The sequence below is a fragment of the Eschrichtius robustus genome, chromosome 7 (assembly GCF_028021215.1).
Source record: "Eschrichtius robustus isolate mEscRob2 chromosome 7, mEscRob2.pri, whole genome shotgun sequence".
Classification (NCBI taxonomy): domain Eukaryota; kingdom Metazoa; phylum Chordata; class Mammalia; order Artiodactyla; family Eschrichtiidae; genus Eschrichtius; species Eschrichtius robustus.
Genome location: NC_090830.1, coordinates 137,881,128 through 137,899,359, shown reverse-complemented (window position 1 = coordinate 137,899,359; position 18,232 = coordinate 137,881,128). Strand labels below are relative to the sequence as shown.

Below are 18,232 nucleotides of genomic sequence, written 5' to 3'. Positions count from 1 at the left end.
TGTGTCCCCGGCCTCTCTTTCTCACAAGAGCTGCTCTGGTGGCCTTTTCAGACACCACCCTCCGTGGCTCTCTCCTCAGTGTTCCCCGCACCCTGGCCCAGGCCCTTGCGCTTTTCTGGCCGGTGTAGACCTCTTGCTAAGGCTCCCCACACCCAGGCATCCTTGCAAACCCCCTCTGCCCACCTTGGGCACCAGCCGCCCATCCTGTTCCTCAGCTGCCGCGGCGGGAAGGGCTGGGTTCCAGGACTGCCCCACGGATGCCCCCTGGCAAACCCCCGTTCCCGTCTGGCACGGAGTTGGTGGCTGGTGGGATCAGGGCCTGAGCGGAAGCCCAGACGGGGGTCCCCGGCTCTAGACCTCGTGACACGCCGGGCTCTGCAGGACGAGTGGGGACCGGGTGTCAGAGAATCTGCTGTTGACTCAGTGGAACCATCCGCCTTTGCTTTATGGCTCTTTCTACCAGACGAGGAAAATCTTGTTGCTGGGGGCTGCCGGGGGGTTAGCGCATTGGGTCTCCTCCTCGCGAAGGGTCTCCGAGTAAAGGAGAGGAGCGGGCAGCCGCGGGAGGAAGCTTGGAGAGGGTGGTCTGACATGGACGTGGCCGAGGCCCGCGTGGTTGACTTGGGGACGTGCAGTCCCACACACAGCGTAAGGCGCGTGGGATGCAGTCGCGTGATCTCATGACGAAGCCCCCGCTCCTGGGGTGTCTGTTCTCTGGGCCACACTTGTCTCTGCCTCTGTTTTTTCAAGCAGAGCCGCAGTGTCACCGAGCAAGTGACCGTTTCCCTAAATCCTCCCCATCTATCGGCTCCTCTGTCTCTTGTAGACGGTGCGACGCGCTGGCCTGTTTTGCACACACAGGAAGGGGGCGGGGACAGGAGTGCCCGGTGTGGAGCCGTCCTGGCCCCGCACAGCCCTCTGCACCTTGACAAGAAGCAGGCTGTGGGGGGTCATTCTTACAGGTTCTGGAAACGCTCACGTGGCCCAGGGGCTCTGCTGGTCCCCGTGAGGGATGACAAAGTAGCTCCACTGCCCTCGAGGCTGGGGTGTGGTTTGTTGACTGAGGTTTGGTTTACAGTTCCTTCCCCAAGGCCGATGGTGAAATGGCCCTGTACGCGGTGTTGCCAGGCCCGAGGCGAGCCTCTGGGTGGTGGTCACGGCTGCCCGGGAGCCCAGTGGTCGGCACTGACCGCCCCCGTGTGAAGGCGATGTGCATTCCAGGCTCCAGACGCACGCGGTTTGGAGATGTGAGGGCAGCCGGAAGCCGCAAGGTCTGGGGTCCACGCTCGGTCTGTTTGCCACCAGCCTGAGCTAAGTTCCCTTTAACAGCCAGGACCAGCCAGCTGGCCCCTGGGGAGAGCCTGCAGGCCAGGCCACTCTTCAGAGTGACAGCAAGCCTGGCTGTGGTCATAACAACCTCTGTCCGTCCATCCATGTCTGTGACAGGTGGAGGCGGGGCCTCAGGGCTGGCTCCCGCATGCTTCTGCCTCACCCAGACGCAGCACCTCTGTGGGGACTGGACTTTTGGTCCAAGTCCAGAGGTGGCCCCGGGGCACTGCTGCATCTGTGAGGTACAGTTGTTAGTGGGGTGCCTGCTTCCTCACCCAGGCTCTGGGGCGGCTGCCCTGCAGCCTGGACCTGGCTCTGCAGCCACGAGGGTGCCAGGCACCGATGCCCACCGCGGCACCATGGCCGGGCCCCAGGTGGGCGCCAAGCCCAAGCATGCACACACACATGCACACACATACACATGTGCGTGCACACATGTACACACACATGCACACACATGTACACACACATGCACACGTGCACACACATGTACACACATGCGCACACACATGCACACTCATGAGAACACACAGACACACACACACACACAGAGCGATGCTCAATCCTTCTTTCCTCCCTTCCCCTGGGAAGGAGAGACCCTGGGACCTTCTCAACTGTGCTGCACAGACAGGAGCTCCAGGTCAAGCAATCCCTTCCAGACCCTTCCAGGGTCTCCTCGGTGAATTTACCCATTTGTGAGGCTGGTGTGTTTAGGTGGCTTGGTGTTTCTGCTAATCCTTGGTCCTAACACCGTGGTTAATCTTGCTGTCCGTCACTGCCCGCAGACGTCTGAGGCTACTCAACGTCTCTGAATAAGATGAAGCCTAAGTCTGTTTTCATATCTGGAGTCAGGTTGTTGCCACTTTCCCCTCCCTCCTCCCAGACAGTCACTGTCTGCACAGCCAAAGCACTGTGCAGGCCACCCACGGGGGCCAGAGTCCACTTCAGTGATGGGCAAACAACGGTAACGGGAAGTCTGGCCAGCATGGACCCCAGCCCCTGTTGGGACAGGGCTCAGGGTGGCCCATCACGGCCACTGGCTGTTGAAGCCTACGGAATCCTGACTCTGCTGCCCGCGTTGGCCCCCCTGTCAGGGAGACCTGAGTGCCGTCCATCGTGACCCACGTGGCCTGGTCCAGGATGCGTGCGTGGCCAAGTGCTCCGTGGCTAGCGCAGGGCAGGCTCAGACGGGGTTGCCAGGACCTGGGCGTGAGGTCGCAGCGGAGGCGTGGTCAGCACCGCGCAGTCGGCACAGCTTCCCGTGGGAGGCACCGTGTGCGCCACCACTCTGAGTTCTCCAAGCCACTGTTTGTCCTTGTTCAGTTTTACAAACTGACAGGACAGACGGATGCTAACGACGGTTGTTTTGGCCCCGCAGATAAAAGCAGAGAGCATAGCCGGCCGCCCTGCCCGCCGGCCCTGATGCTGCACGGGGAGACGAAGAGCCCGGCGGGGGACAGACCAGCCAAGGTCAGTGGGCTGTGAAGACGGGAAACCCTGGGCTGGGGGCTGCGGGGCCTGCACGGCCTTCGCCCCTGTTTTCCCACCTGGCTCTCGGCAGTGGTGCTTTGCGGTCCCCTGTGTGGAACAGGGCCGGGTCCAGCAGGACAGCTCCAGAGCCCTGAGGAAGGGAAGGTGCATCCGGGAGCCGGGCAGAAGCAGCCTGGCCTTCCCTTCCTGGTCTGGGTCCGCCGTCCTCACATCTCAGCAGGCACGGGCACGCGGGCAGCCAGGCTATGCAGTTGGACGCCCCTCAGGTGAGGCTGCGGTCTGAGTTTGGTTTCACTGTTATAGGAAAACCAGCGCATGTTTGTGTTTTCCGAACACATTAGAATCTCAGGTCCTTCCCTTTGCTCGTTTACCAAACGGCATTTTATAGACTGTGAAGGTGTTGGGTGCATTTCTCTTCCCATGGATAACCCAAGAAATCAGCTTTTATTGCTGCTTTTGAAAGTCACAAATGGCTCTTAACTTGCTCTGATCTGTCAGATACACTGCTGGCCTCTGGTCTGATCTGTCGGATACACTGCTGGCCTCTGGTCTGCCCCAGTGTCGTGTGAACATTCTCTCTTCCTTTGCTGTTACCAGGTGTGTCTCTGCCTCAGCCTGTTACGTCCCCGTTCCCGCGGTTGTCCTGCCAGCTCCCCGGTAGTGACATCCCTGGGCACACTCACCTGTGGTCCACGCCTTCCTCCCCATCATTAGTGCCGATGCTAAATGGTATAAATGGATCACGAACGCTAGTGCAAATTAAACTGTTGCTCCCTGATGTAGGATTTCTCTGTAAGAGATTAACATCCGTGTCAGAATTACATATTTATTAAACAGGTCATCTTTCTTCTGTTTTAACTACTTTCTTTATCTCTGGACTCTGTGCCTCTAATTCACTTTTATTACTTCAGTGTGGAAGGGGAGTTTTATTCCATGATTAGCCATTTTTATCACCAACAGGAAATCATAACCAGCATGCATCTCAAGAAGACGACCTTGGTAATTAGTGAGAATTACCAAGAGAACCCCAGCTTTGCCAAATTTAAGTGTTAGTCCCCATCAGAAATCATGTCCCACCGTATTTACTTGAATAATTAGTGGGGGAAATCTACTACTCAGAGGCCCCTCATTAGGTTTCATTCTTCAATTAGCTTCATAATGAAAATCTCTCCTCATTTTTCTAATTGGATTAGTAATGTAAACTCTGGTCTTGATATACACATGTATTTCTAACACAACTGTTTCTGAATACTCCCAGTTATGTTATTTTCTCATAGGAAACAAAGACATTTTCTACTACCCCAAAATTCTAAAAAAAGATTGTTCTTCAACTTATGAGCTTAGGGATAATTACGTAAATTACAAATCATTTAGTCAGTGTAATTATACGTCACAGTGAGTGAAGGGCCCCAGGAAGACCCCAGTAAGACACCAGGATGGACAGGCGTGAACGAGATCACCCCTCATGTCATGGATCTTGCCTGTCTAACCTTTAACTGATGCGGTTCCCCGTGGTCCTTGCCCAGAGGCCGCGCTGGACCTGGTCCGGATGACCTTTTCATCCCGGCCCTTCCCGTCCGTCCTCTGCCTGGCTCTGCTGGCACTGGCCGTTCTCTCCTGATGTCGTGGGCCCTACTCCCGAGTGAGCAGGAGGCAGATTCACTCCGTTGCCTGTGGTTTTGCCAGAGTTCACGTGACTTGTTTGGGGCTTTTTCCTACCCTTATAGACCCTTGGTGATCTTTTAACTTTATATTTGAATTTGATGTTTCAGTGCTCTCATAAAGTAGCACTTTCCTTGCTAACGATTCTGTTTCAAAGGAGGTTGGGACGGTGGGAATGAGTACTGGTCCCAGTATGGCCCTCAGGGGCCCTGGAACAAGCCTGTGGGCTTTTGGTGCAACTGCCCTGTCCTTGTGCAGCCAGCCTGGCAGCGGTGCCCACGTGGGGCGTGGCAGCATTGGCGTCCTTGACTTTGAATCATTCCCACAAATGGCTAACCGTTTCCTCACCCACACTACCTCGTAAAGCACTGACACTGACGATGGTAGAAACAGATCCTCAAATTTTAGGATGACATTTAATTTCTTTTTAAACGAATCTAGAGCTTTAATTGCTCCTGACAATTAAATTAATTCTCAACTCAGAACCTGGTCGCTGCTTTGGATAATGCACTGGTATCTTTTAATCTCACCTGATTTTGTGAAAGAGAACACAGTCCTTATTATACTATTCTAAATTGGAGATTAAAACCATGGAAACAGCTGGTAGAAGAAGAAAAAGTATTTCCTCACCACTAGAATTTATTGTGCTCACTATGGTTTCATTTCTTTCTTATAGCTGCTCCAAAATTGAGATGGCACTGACTTTAAAAAAAAAAATTCCTCATGGTAATTTTTCAGTTCCACCTGTAGGAGTTTGGTTCTGTTTCCCTTTGTTTAAGAAAATCTGGTACATGTCGTACATCAGTGCAGCTAAATAAGTTAATCTGAATCTTGGATCCATGTTTATGTTGGCACCATAATTGCCCATGTTTTCTAATCTCAAACAACTTTTGTTTCTCTCCAGATTCTGTCCATAATGAACAATGACCAAGTGTCCCAGCCATAGGTTTTGGTTTTTTTTTTTTAACTTTAGGGAATAATCTTCATTTTCTTCTGGGTGATGTCATATTCAAACATTCTTTATTTTCTACATGAAGACAGAGACAGAGTGATTTTCAAACCCAACTGTGAACCACAGTCACCTGCACAATGTAGAACACGCCCTGAACTCTGCCCTCACATGGATGCTCTAGAAGGAGGGGGGGGCGAGTCACTGGAGCAAGGGAACACTGCAAGGACACAGGCTTGTCACTTCCCCTGCCTTCAAGGGACGGGACGGGCCAGCCCAGCCGCACCTGGGACCCTCACCGCTCCAGGGTTCCCTGCCACTGAAGGCAGTGTTTGGCAGTAGGGTAACTCCAGCCCCTGGGTCAGCCCATCTCCAGAGACAAATCCAGTGGGAATTTCTGCCCCCAAGACACTAAGGCATCCGGAAGCAAACCCTCAGCCACCAGCGCCTGTGTCTGCTTCTACAAAAGCAGGCAGCTGAGCCAATTGGGGATAATTAGAGGGAAGCCTTAGTCTGAGTCACTCAACACGGTCCGTGGTGCCATTACTTCTAAATTCTCACGTGACTGCCGGGTCCCATTAGCTGGCTCTACTGAGCAGGTCATTATCTAATAGCTACTGTGGGCAGGTCTGTCTGCAGGAGACTTGTTATTCTTTACTCGGTTGCCTGTAATTGAAGAGGACTGTTTAAATTTTTTTTTTTAAAGTGCTCTCCTTCTCTCTCTACTGAAAGGAGGCTCCATCGATCCTAGTGACAGGCGAAGACAGTGCGGCCAAAGGCACGAGACCCGTGGCCTCCACCCCGGTGCCAGGATCCCCCTGGTAAGATGCCCGGAGCCTGGGAGCGGTGGGAAAGAGCCCTGTCTGATCCAGCATTTGCTTGTTGTCACGAAAGAGAAATGCCTACTCCATCGGTAATGCTGTTTTAAAAAATTAATTTGCAGCTCCTGGCAGGTAGCACTTCACACTGTTGTCCCCTTCTGCCGAAAAATAGCATTTAAGTGATAAGTTACCCTGCTCGAATATATTTGCAAATATGTATTAAAATAGTAATGTTGTTGCATATATATCAGTGAAAGGCAGTGTCTGAAGAAACGGCAGCACGCCTTGAGCTTCAAAGGCCTTTCCCTCTACTCCAAGAAAAGCGTAACTGAATAGATGTTAATTAAAGATGTGTCTGGCTCTCTGCAGCTGCCCTGCGAGGATTCCTGATCTTTGAGTACGCCACACTCAAAGCGCCCTCCACGAGGGAGCCACTGACTTTGGTTTTTTAAAATGTCCTTTTATAATGGAGTAATTTGGAAGCAGAAAAAAAGGTTATAATAGTAAAATTAGTTTTAAAACCTGAAGATTAGATTGCAGGATACAGTCGGGAGGAACAGCTAATTTAGAGAACAGAAATAGAACCATTGGCATCGCTTAATGTACCATCAGGGCGGCAGCAGCAGCCGACCGTGGTCCCCGGCCGTGGCATTCGCCCTGCATGGTGTCCTGAGTGATTTCCGGCATCTGTCCTGCCCTGCGGCCCTGCCCTGGTCACCTGCTCACGGCGAGAACCTGTGCTCTTAACTGGACAGACAGGGCACCCGCTCCTCTGGCCGGTCGATGGTCGGTGTCGCCGGCACCTGGGGGCCTCCCGCCCTCTGCCTTCAGCTGAAATGCGCGGCACCCTAGGGATGCCTCACGGGTCGGCGCTCCCTATGCTAACACTTAGTGACACAGCGTTTCCAACGCCTACAGAGTGTCCTGCAATTCAGTTGGTTTCTGACACCAACTCCTGGGTTAGCCAAAACCCCACAGGCTGAGAGCTCAGTCCCACCCCTCTTCCTTCAGACCCAGCCGGCTGCCGGCATCTCTGCCCAGCTGATTGCGAACTCAGGGCTTCCCACGACCTCCCCTCAGTTTGAGAATTTGCTAGAACGACTCACAGAACTTAGAAGAGTGATTTACGTATGATAGCGGTTTTATTATAAGGACACAACACAGGGACAGCCAGGTGGAAGAGAGGCACAGGGCAAGGTGTGGGAGGGGTCGCGGGGCCCCCATGCCCTCTTGGGGGCATCACCGTCCCAGGACACCAGTGTGGTCACCACGTTCAACCTCTCTGACCTGAAGGAGGTTTTATGGACGTCTCATTACTAGGCACGCCCTCTCCCCTCCTGGAGGGCGTGAGGTGAGGCCACAAACCAAGCCTCTCATCACGTAGCGGGTACTTCCGGGCCCAGCCCCGTCCCCCAAGGGTCACCGCATGGGGCGTGGGCGCAAACTCGAGTGTGCTCAGAGGGGCTCCTTACGAGTAAAAAAGACGCTCAGTCACTTAGCTGATTCCAAGGGCTTTAGGAGCTTGGTGCCAGGAACCGAATGGGGGACAAAACAAAATTAAACCATTTATTTTTTATGACGCCACGAAGGCTGTTTGGGGTCTTCTGTAACCAGACTCCTCACGTGTGTTTCTAAGGCAACCGTGCTTTGCCGCAAATCGTACTGGGGGTGAGGATAAATTCAGCGCGGGTGTGTAGCCTTGTTACTCTGTGTACTGGATGCTGCCCTTGGGGATTATAATTGGGGAGAAGACATGACCTTGGGCCCTGGAAGCTTCTAATTGTGGAAGCTGTGGTTTCGATTCCTCAATAATACTGTGTTACAGCACAGAATGCTTCCTGGGATCCTGAAGTCACACCGTCCTCGGCTGCCCCTCCCCCTCTGTGTGGGTCCTTTGCCTTGAATTATTAATCAGGCTTCCAGCCCGAGTGGCAGCCATGGAGGGAGCCGTCCTCTCCTGACTCACAGGACAGGGAGGCTGGTGGCTCAGGCTGTCACACTGCACGAGGAAGTCGTGCCCGCAGGGCAGGCGTGTCCAGGCCGCGGTTCGGACTTTCAGACGAGGCCGTGGTACGCTTTCTGAGCGGGAATTAGGCCCGCCGGCTGGACCTGGGCATCTTTCCCACCTCTGCTCCCCTATTTCCCTGCCTTCCTGACTCAGTCCCAGCTGAGCGAGGCTGCCTGGCCTCACTGAGCAGCCCGGGGTAAAGGGTGCCAGTGTATAAAAAACCCCACTCCTGGGAGGCTGGGTCTGGGCATCCCCTGAAAAGTGGAAGAGGGACCTGGACCTCGCAGGGAGCAGGGGGGCGTAGGGGCAGCACCAGACCGGCTTCTCCTGCAGCCTCCCTCCCTCCCGACTGGGAGAAGCTGTGTGCAGCGTGGTCCGACGCGTCCTTAACCTTGGTGTTGCACCCACGGAAGCCTTGGTGAGGACACACCCTGTGTGACCGCAATCTGCCTCTGGGGAGAGCTCTTCTGCCCTGGGGGCTGCACCTGTTGCACCCAGTGAGCTCGGGTCACCCACCACGACCCCGTCCAGGGAGTGGGCTAGTCGTCAGCCTGCGCCTGGGGTCAACCAGGTCCTCAGGAGGCAGAGGACAGGGAGACCTCCTGGAGGTGTGGGAGGCCAAGACGCTGGCCCCTCCACCGGCCGTCCCCGCCGGCCATCGCAGGCCAGGAAGCTTGAGTTCACCCACGTGTGTAAGGAAACCCTCACCCAGACCGAGAACGTGCCAGGGACCCGCTGCCTTTAGCTCTCTGGTAAGCAGGGATTCACAGTGGGGCGTCCACACAACAGTGCGCTGGGGAGACTGGGGGAGGTGACTGGGTCTGTAAGACGTGAGTCCAGGGATCCCGGCGGGTCCCCAGGCGCTGTCAGAGGCTGCGGTGACCAGAGGAGTGGGCAGGGCCGCGGGGGAGCTCGGCTGTCTCCACCGAGTGGGTCTCCACTTCTCACGGCCGAGCACCCGGAGTGCCTCTCCGTGTCCGAAGTCACTGTGTTCTTCCCTTGATGGTGCGTCCTCTCCATGGAGGTCCCCAGCCGGTCAAACTCCGGGCCCGCTCCCACCGAGCCGACCCCCGTCTTGCCCTCTTAGGCTGGCAGGGAAGCCAGCGCTCAAACCTCCCTGCAGTGAGAGACCCCCGGGTTGAGGAAGCTGCACTCTGCAGCGGGTCCCCGGCACATTCTCTGCCTGGTTGAGGGCAACGGCTGGTTGATGTGACAGCAGAGGAGGAAACACTGTGACTGTCCCCGAACGCGGATTCTCCTGGACGCCCTGGCCCGTGGTCGAGATGGAGCCGCCCGGAAGGCGTCTGTTCCGTGAAGATGGCCTGGGGTCCTGGACGAGATGTGAGAACAAGCCTCCTGCGGGGGTCACTCTCTCCGCAGGGCTGCCTGATGCTTCTGTGCTGTCCCCTGTCTCCACCACTTGAAAATGGGACCATAAGTTCACGGTCAATGACTGAGGGCTGGCAGGCAGCATGTTCCAGGAGCTTCACAAAGAAGTTAAAGCAAGTGGGGCCTTCAGGGGCACGGGTGGATCCCCTTCTCCAGGCAGCTCCCACGCTGCCAGGGTCTTGGGGCCCTTCCAGGCGCCCGTGTCCCAAGCTGGGAGCTGAGGACCCGCGGGTGCTTCCCCGGCACACGCAAGGCGTTCCTGTGGCTGGTCACTGCCCTCATCTCCAGCCGGCAGGTTATCGGGTCACTAAACGCACGTTGGTGTCGGTGGGCACGGCAGCCGGAGGTGCCCGAGCTGGAGACCAGGCTTAGAGGATGAACAAAAACGCGCCGGTGTGTCCTCTGCTCTCAAGACCCCCCTAAGCCTTGACCTCACTTCTGACACAGGTTGTGTGGTCCACCCACATGGAGTGGTTCTGCAGCACCGGCTGGGTGTCCCACAGGTCAACCCACCTGACACTGTCAGACCCCACGTTCAGGGCTCAGACCACAAGACTGTACCCCCTCTTCAGATGCCGAGTGAAGGTCCAGGTTGTCACCTGTGCTTCTGACTGACCGGCTATAGGTCAAGATTCGAAGCACCTCCTTCTGTGTTCAGTGAATTTGCTAGAGCGACTCACAGAGCTCAGGAAGACCGTCTACTTACTAGGTCATCGGTTGTTATAAAAGGGTGCAACTGGGGAAGAGCCAGATGGACGAGATGTGCCGGGTGGGGTATGAGGAAGGGGCTCAGGGCTTCCATGGCCCCCCAGGCATCACACTCCCCAAGTGTCACATGTTCCCCGACCTGGAAGCTCTCAGTCCTTGTGGGGTTTTATGGGGGCTTCATTCCATAGGCATGATTGATTAAATCATTGATCGGTGGTGACTGACTCAACCTCCAGCCCCTCTCCCCTCCCCAGAGGTTGGGGAGGGGACAGAAATTTCCCACCTTCTAATCACAGGCTTGGTCCCCTGGCCACCAGCCCCCTTCCTTAGGGACCTTCCCAGAGTCCCTCACTGACATAACCTCGGGCGTGGAGGAAGGAGCCTGGGATGTGAGTAAGAAGACGCTCCTTCCACCTCGATCCCTCCTCCCTCCTCACCTGGGAAGAGTTTAGGAGCTCTGTGCAGAAACGGGGACGGGGACCAAATATACATGTCTGAGCATAAATCACGATATCCCAGGAGGGAGAGTGGGAGCGAGGTTTCTACTCTCTCTTCCTCAAATCTTCGTGTCTGCGGGCCCCAGTGTGCCTCACGCAACCTGCCCCATGAAGCCGGGGCTGCTCAGTCCTTCCAGGTCAGTCCCTTCCCAGGAACAAAGGTGGGCAGAATGAGGAGAGGAACAGAGAGCAAAGGACACAGAGGTGCTGCCTTTTCAGTTCAGAGACCTCAGCCCTGGGGATGTGACCCAGTGAATGTCCTGCCGATGGAACACTCCTCCTGGGACAGGGCGCTCGGGGGCAAGCAACAGGTGGAGAGAGGGACCTACGTGTGTCTTTGTCGGGGGTGGCAAGGCATGTACGCCTCTCCCCACTGGGCTGAGATGGACGCTTGGAGAGAGAAGCAAAGATGACTTCCATCTTGCAGAACCCATAAGCATCTGGATTTGCAATGTGAAGGTGACTGTGGGGATCCTTTTGTACGACAAACCAGCAATCCCCATTTCCATTTGCTAAAATCCAGATCTTCATATAGTAAGGCTGCTAAGTATGGATGCTTTGTACCAGGCCTAACTAACTCTGGTGCACTAATTATGTCCTCTGGGATCTGCGGACAGATAAAGAGAAGAGGGAATATGGCAACCATCCAGAAATTATACCGCGTGATTAAAGCAGAGGAACGTATACATATTACTTAAAATGTGCATAAAACGATACATAAAATTAATTTTGCATGTCACAGCTGGCTTGGTCTAGTTGAGACCAACCATAACAAGTGGATAAGCAGATTTCTCTTGGGGAATCATGTTTATTTACCTGGCCACCAGCTCTTTGCTTCAGTCCCACACGTGTCCCTGCGGCACAGGAACTGGGTTTTTTGTAGCCTAGATATGAACATGTGCCGTGCTAATTGTTGCCACTCCTCTATCTCCCAGGTAATAATCCCCTATTAAGTCCCTAATTAGCTCCACTCCTCCCTCGCTGGAGAGGCTCAGCGGGTGGTGAAAGCAGGAGGTTGTGAATGTGTCCTACACTGTGGTCCTGGGCACTGGCTCTTCCCCGCGATGAATGTGTGGTGTGGGCATCCGTGGACGCAGCCCTGGGCGCTTACAGAGTCAGTGCATCCCCGAGGCAGCAAAGGTACAACACAGACCCATCCAGCATCGGGAGAGAATTGGCCCAAGTCAATCCCCCAATGGAAAGCTTCTTTCTTAATAGCCAGGCTTGGAGCCTGAGGGGCAGGTACCCAGGAAACTGAGATACTGAACTGTGTCCACCTGATGAACATCTGGGGCCTCGCGTCAGGGGGACTTTTTGGAGCCCATGTTTCCCTGTGTCTGAGTCTATCCGATTCTTTGGGGAAGGACACCTGCCCAGGTGAGCCGTCTGCCCTCAGCCCAACATTAGGTGGCGGTGACATCTGTCAGCATCTGCCTGGGCTGAAATCTGAAACCCTGTTGCTCTTCACCCCCCAGCAGCACAGGACAGGGCCCGTTCCCCGCAGCCAGGGGCCGGGACACCTTCACTCACCTACTTCCAGCTGCTTCTTATTACCCAGGCCCTGCCCCCCGCCGACCAGAACCTTCTCATGTCCGGCAGGCCCCCGGCTCCAGGACCTCAGGACGCCCCGCAGAGCCAGTGGGAGGGCTGGGGTGTGCTGAGGCTGGTCTCTCACAGCCTTTGGGGGGTTGGCCTGGGGCTGCTCTCTCCGCGCCCATGGATGCATGACCTCCCTGCCTCTGCGTCCGAGGCTGCCAGCTCCTCAGTAATTCTCGCAGAAATACCCTGTCCCCTGTGGCATGGAGTCACACGCCCCGGACTTTCCCACGTCGGCAGATCCTAGTTGACTGCACTTTCTCAGCAAGCACATCACTCCCTGGGTCCTTCAGCTGCTGTAGCGACGGCGGTGCCGTGTTTGGTGGGACCAGGTCTCGTCTTTGAAAACCCAGAGTGCAGGTCTTTAGGGAAGAGGGAGGTGGTGGGGGAGGGTGGCCCGTCCCAGACACCACCTGCTGCCTTGCTTTCGGAAGGTCTTCCTGAATAGTTAGTCCTTCCTCACCTTTGGGGTCTGTCCTGAGTCGGGGTCCCCAGAAGCAGCACCCGGGACAGCGCTCCGGGTGCCCGTGAGTTACCAGTTACCTGAGGAGTGATTTCCAGGGAGGGGGCAGTGGGGAGGCAGGGCAGGAGGGGGCTGGGCTAAGAGAGGATGTGGTCTCAGCTGGAGGCCAAGCCTTGGGTGCCTTGGGCCACGAACACCTGGATTTGACCCATGCTTTCACCCCCTGGCTGTTAGGGGAGGCTGCCCCAGGGTGGGCATGGTCTCCAGGTGAGGCAGTGACCCACTGAGCACGATTATCCGAGCCCAGGGCAGACCAGCTCAGGGAGCTGGGGGTGGGTGCGCCTGCCCGTAAGGTTGATCCACGGGGAGGGCACCGACCTGACCATGACTGGGGCCCTGGACTGAGCTGGAAAATTAAGGGAAAAGAACAGAAGCTAGAATACAAGTCAGAAGGGATTTGAGAAATCACCTGGGGCTGGAGCCTCGTCCACTCTTCTTGTAAAAATGAGGACACTGGGCTTCCCTGGTGGCGCAGTGGTTGAGAGTCTGCCTGCCGATGCAGGGGACGCGGGTTCGAGCCCTGGTCTGGGAGGATCCCACATGCCGCGGAGCAACTGGGCCCGTGAGCCACAACTACTGAGCCTGCGCGTCTGGAGCCTGTGCTCCGCAACAAGAGAGGCCGCGATGGTGAGAGGCCCGCGCACCGCGATGAAGAGTGGCCCCCGCTCGCCGCAACTAGAGAAAGCCCTCGCACTGAAACGAAGACCCAACACAGCCATAAATAAATAGATAAATAAATAAATTTTAAAAAAAAAATGAGGGCACTGAGGCCCAGGAGAGTGAATTCACTGTCTGAGGTGTTGAGACACAGAGAGACAGAGCCGTCCTGGAAGGCAGGTCTCCACGCCCTTGGGCTCCTGGGTGCCCACCCCCAGTCCCCAGCTCCCCTCTGTGACTCTTAGAGGAGGGAATAGACCAGTCGGCTGTGGGCATGAGGCTGCTGGGGGCTGGGCTGTAAAGCCCAGATCTCTGGTATGCGCGTGTTTGTGTGTGTATGGGTGGTGGGGACAGGATGACTTCCTGCTAGGACAGCGGTACCTGTCAGGTGTATCAGCTGCAGAACTTCGTTGTCCTACAAGTGAGGTCAGGGGTCCGGGGGTCCACACAGCAGCTCTTAAATTTTTAAGTGTATAGACAGGGATGCAGGGAGCCAAAGATGCTTCTAGAAGTTTTCACTCAGGCCAAGTGAAGTCAAACATCATGAAAAAAAAAAAAAAATTCAAGCCAGACTGTTACAAACATACCCTGGTGGCTGCCAGGAGCTTTGGTCTTGGAGCAATCTTTCCAGCTACAGCCCAGCCAAAGAAGGCTTCAGAAGCCTGCATGTGGGCAGGTGACCGGCTGCTTTTGTGCCCCAGACAAACCTGATTTGATGCGCTCAACACGGAGGGAGGTGCCCGGGTGGGACCTGCCATCACCCCTGTGCTACTGTTGGTCTGCTTGCTTCTTACTTGACATCACCTGCATTCTCATCCAGTTGAAGCTGGAAACAGCCTGCGTTCACAACAGACAACCTCCCCCGACCCCGCCCCATGGTTCCCAGAAGCTAACATGTGCTCAGTGTTGCCAAGAGCACAGCTCCCAGACCCACCAGGAAGCTCTCCATCACCCACCGGAGCCATGTCCGAGAGGGAAGGGGCCACAGTCCCCAGCAGGGTTTATGGTCCCGTCCCTGCTAGCCCAGAATCCTTTTTGAGAGCTCACTCAGTGGCGGAATTGTACATAATCTACAGCACAGCATAATTACCTGCAGCTTTATACTCAATAAAAACGTCTTATGCCAGCTGAGTTCTGCACCAAAAGGCACGCAGCTTCCTCCAGGCCCCGAGAGGTTACCTGTCCCCTGCCTGGGCTCGCTGGGGCTGGGGCGGATCCAATCCATAGGCAGGGATCTTGCCCAGTTTGCCAGCGTTGCCCCTCGACTTCCAGCCCCTGTGGGCCCATGAGCCGCCCAGCGTCTAATAAAGGCGGGACCCTCACGTCTTGCCTGAGTTTTCCCACAGCGGTGAGCATGTCAGAACAACACGAATCTCCTTTCCAACCCCCGCCTGTGCAGATGACGGAACGAAGGCCACAGAGGGTGAGGGTGGCTCTCAAGATCACCTGAAGGTCAAGGGCAGGTCTAGAGCTGGAGGGTGCGTCCACTGAAGAGGCGGGTCGTGGCCTTCCACCTGGCTGACCAGGCCAGCAGGGGCCAGCGCTGTGGGCACTGGGGTCTGGGTCACTGCTGGAGGGATGCAGGCCCGGATGCTGGCACCCAGGACGGAGAGGGGCCAAGGGTGAAGCGTGCTGGGTAGTCTACCCCAGACTCAGAGATTTCATCCCCACAAATCTGTCATCTCATCGCTCTGGAGGTCAGAATCCAACACGGACCCCACGGAGCTGAATCCAGGTGTGGGCGGGGCTGGTTCCCTCTGGAAGCTCCAGGCGAGAATCTGTTCCAGGCCTTTCCAGCTTCTAGAAGCATCGGCATTCCTTAGCCCCTTCCTCCAACTTCAAGGCCAGCAGTGGAGCATCTTGCAATCTCTCTCTCCCCCTACCCAGCCACCCCAGGTGTGTGCGTGTGTCTGCCTGTCTGTCTGTCTTACTTCTGCTTCTGTCCTCACACCTTCTCTGACTCGGACCCCCCCCCCTTTCTCTTATGAGGACCCTGTGATGACACTGAACCCACCTGGACAGTCCAGGCTACTCTCCCCATCTCAAGATACTAACTTAATCACATCTGCGAGGCCTCTTTTGCTATGTAAGGTAACATTCAGAGGTTCTAGGGAGTCAGATGTGGACCTCTTTGGGGCCATTATTCGGTCCACCGCTCCCATGAACCTGGCCTGGCCGGGTAGTAAATCAGACAGACCAACTCAAGGTCATTTCTACGAAGGGACCTGGTCTGTACAGAGTTCCCCTAACATGAGGCTCAGCCCCTGAACCCTCTGTCCGGCCTATGGGAAGTGGCCGGCTGGGCTGAGCATGGAGATTCAAGTGTGGAAATGATTTTCTCTGCGGGAAGCAGAGTGGCTTGTGCTGGGTCAGATCCAGAGAGAGGGCAGACATCCATGTGTGTCTGCCTGGTAAGGCCGGAGCCGGTTGCCGGAAGCCCAGGCACTGCCCAGAAGTGTCCCTGATCAGTCTGCCCCCAGAGAGAAATCAAAGATCAGAGGGTTTCAGGTCACGTGGACTTGTCCTGCCCATTTCCGCAGCTTCTGAGGAGCCCGAGGAGAGTCCTGGAGCTTTCAGGGCCCTCAGAGGTCACTGGGGGAAGCTGAGGTCCAGGAAGGGGAGAGGATTCCTCTTGCCCAAGAGGAATCTTCTGGAAGGCCCAGACCAGAAACAGGTACAGAGCTCATTTCTCTGCACCATCACAAGACTGGTCACAGGACACAGCCAGAGGCCAGTCTGGTGGCCTTAACTGGCCTTGTCTGTTGGGATACATTGAGGCCAAATCCGAATTTCTGTGTGCATTCCCACGTTACAGACATATTCCTTAGGAAGGAAGCTTTTCCTTTCTTTTGTTTTTCTTTTCTTCACTATTTTTCCTTCGTAATCTTTTTCTCCTCCCTGATAACCTTTCACAGATAAGAGGTCTTAAAATTGCATACTATTCCTCTCGGAGATTTTAGAATCCTACATGTGAAAACACAAAGCTTAATTCCTTGCTCTTCTAAAAACAAACCAGGACTGAGCTGAGGCTGAGGCCGCTCATTCGAGCAGCCCATGTGCTAGTTCTCTGCTGGAGAGGGGTGGGCTGCAGGCCTGTGTGGGCCTCCGGGGCCTGTGAACCCTGCCGCACAGGCGGCGCCCAGTTGGGGAGGTTTACCGGGCACCGCGCTGCATGTTACTCGGTCCCTGGATCCAGGGCCAGAGCGGGAATTCCGCTAAAAGGAGAGAGCTGGCCTACAGGAAGAGCTCAGAGCTCCTGGGGTTCAGTTAAGCCGCTCACTTCTCTGAAGTTTGGTGTCCTTACCGGTAAAATGAAGGTGAGGACAATGTCTGCCTGTGAATCAAATGAGACAACATGTGAGAAATATCTGTAACAATCACCCTAAAAGCCAGACATTGCTACCGTCATTCATACTTTGCATAAGTAACCTTTGCAAATGTGTGGATTTCAGCCCTGAAGGGCTTTTTGAGTTAGGGCTCATGCCAAGGGTCTTTGAGGGAAACTAAGAGGAGTTTCTCGATTCACACAGGTGTGTGGTCTGGACGGGCGATGACCGGGTTTTCTTCTTCAACCCGACGATGCAGCTGTCCGTCTGGGAGAAGCCGATGGACTTGAGGAACCGCGGGGACCTCAACAGGATCATCGAAGACCCTCCCCACAAGCGCAAGCTGGAGGCGGCAACAGGTAACTAAGAGACGGGCCCTGTGAACCCAGTTTTATAAGGGTCTAAACTGTACATTCCCAATGAGCATGAAAGGAAAGCACGATTTTCCTGGTTATGTTGGCAATTGATTTTGAAGGAATCGTGTTCCCTGTTTCAGAATTTAGTCATTAAGTTTTTATGGCGCTTTCTGCAGAAACACTGATCCTCCCAAGGGGGTGGCTCTGGCTTTCTTTTTAATTTAATTTAATTTATTTATTTTTTATACAGCAGGTTCTCCTGAGTTATCTATTTTATACATGTTAGTGTATATATGTCAATCCCAATCTCCCAGTTCATCCCACCCCCTGCCCCCATTTTCCCCCCTTGGTGTCCATATGTTTGTCTCTACATCTGTGTCTCTATTTCTGCCTTGCAAACCGGTTCATCTGTACCATTTTGCTAGATTCCACATAAATGCATTAATATACAATATTTGTTTTTCTCTTTCTGACTTACTTCACTCTGTATGACAGTCTCTAGGTCCATCTATGTCTCCGCAAATGACCCAATTTCATTCCTTTTTATGGCTGAGTAATATTCCATTGTATATATGTGCCACATCTTCTTTATCCATTCGTCTGTCGATGGACATTTAGGTTGCTTCCATGACCTGGCTATTGTAAATAGTGCTGCAATGAACATTGGGGTGCATGTGTCTTTTTGAATTATGGTTTTCTCAGGGTATATGCCTACTAGTGGGATTGCTGGGTCATATGGTAGTTCTATTTTTAGTTTTTTAAGGAACCTCCATAGTGTTCTCCATAGTGGCTGTATCAATCTACATTCCCACCAACAGTGTAAGAGGGTTCTCTTTTCTCCACACCCTCTCCAGAATTTGTTGTTTGTAGATTTTCTGATGATGCCCATTCTAACCGGTGCAAGGTTATACCTCACTGTA

The 18,232-nt window shown here is 54.6% G+C and overlaps 1 protein-coding gene across 1 annotated transcript in view; it reads left to right on the top strand.

The window, feature by feature from the left end:
• TCERG1L (transcription elongation regulator 1 like) overlaps positions 1 to 18,232 on the top strand; it is a 195,311-nt gene that overhangs the window by 125,998 nt on the left and 51,081 nt on the right. The window contains exons 5-7 of the mRNA XM_068549107.1: positions 2,708 to 2,799; positions 6,164 to 6,252; positions 17,161 to 17,315. Of these exons, the coding sequence (XP_068405208.1) occupies positions 2,708 to 2,799; positions 6,164 to 6,252; positions 17,161 to 17,315 (336 nt within the window). The remainder of the gene's footprint in view (positions 1 to 2,707; positions 2,800 to 6,163; positions 6,253 to 17,160; positions 17,316 to 18,232) is intronic.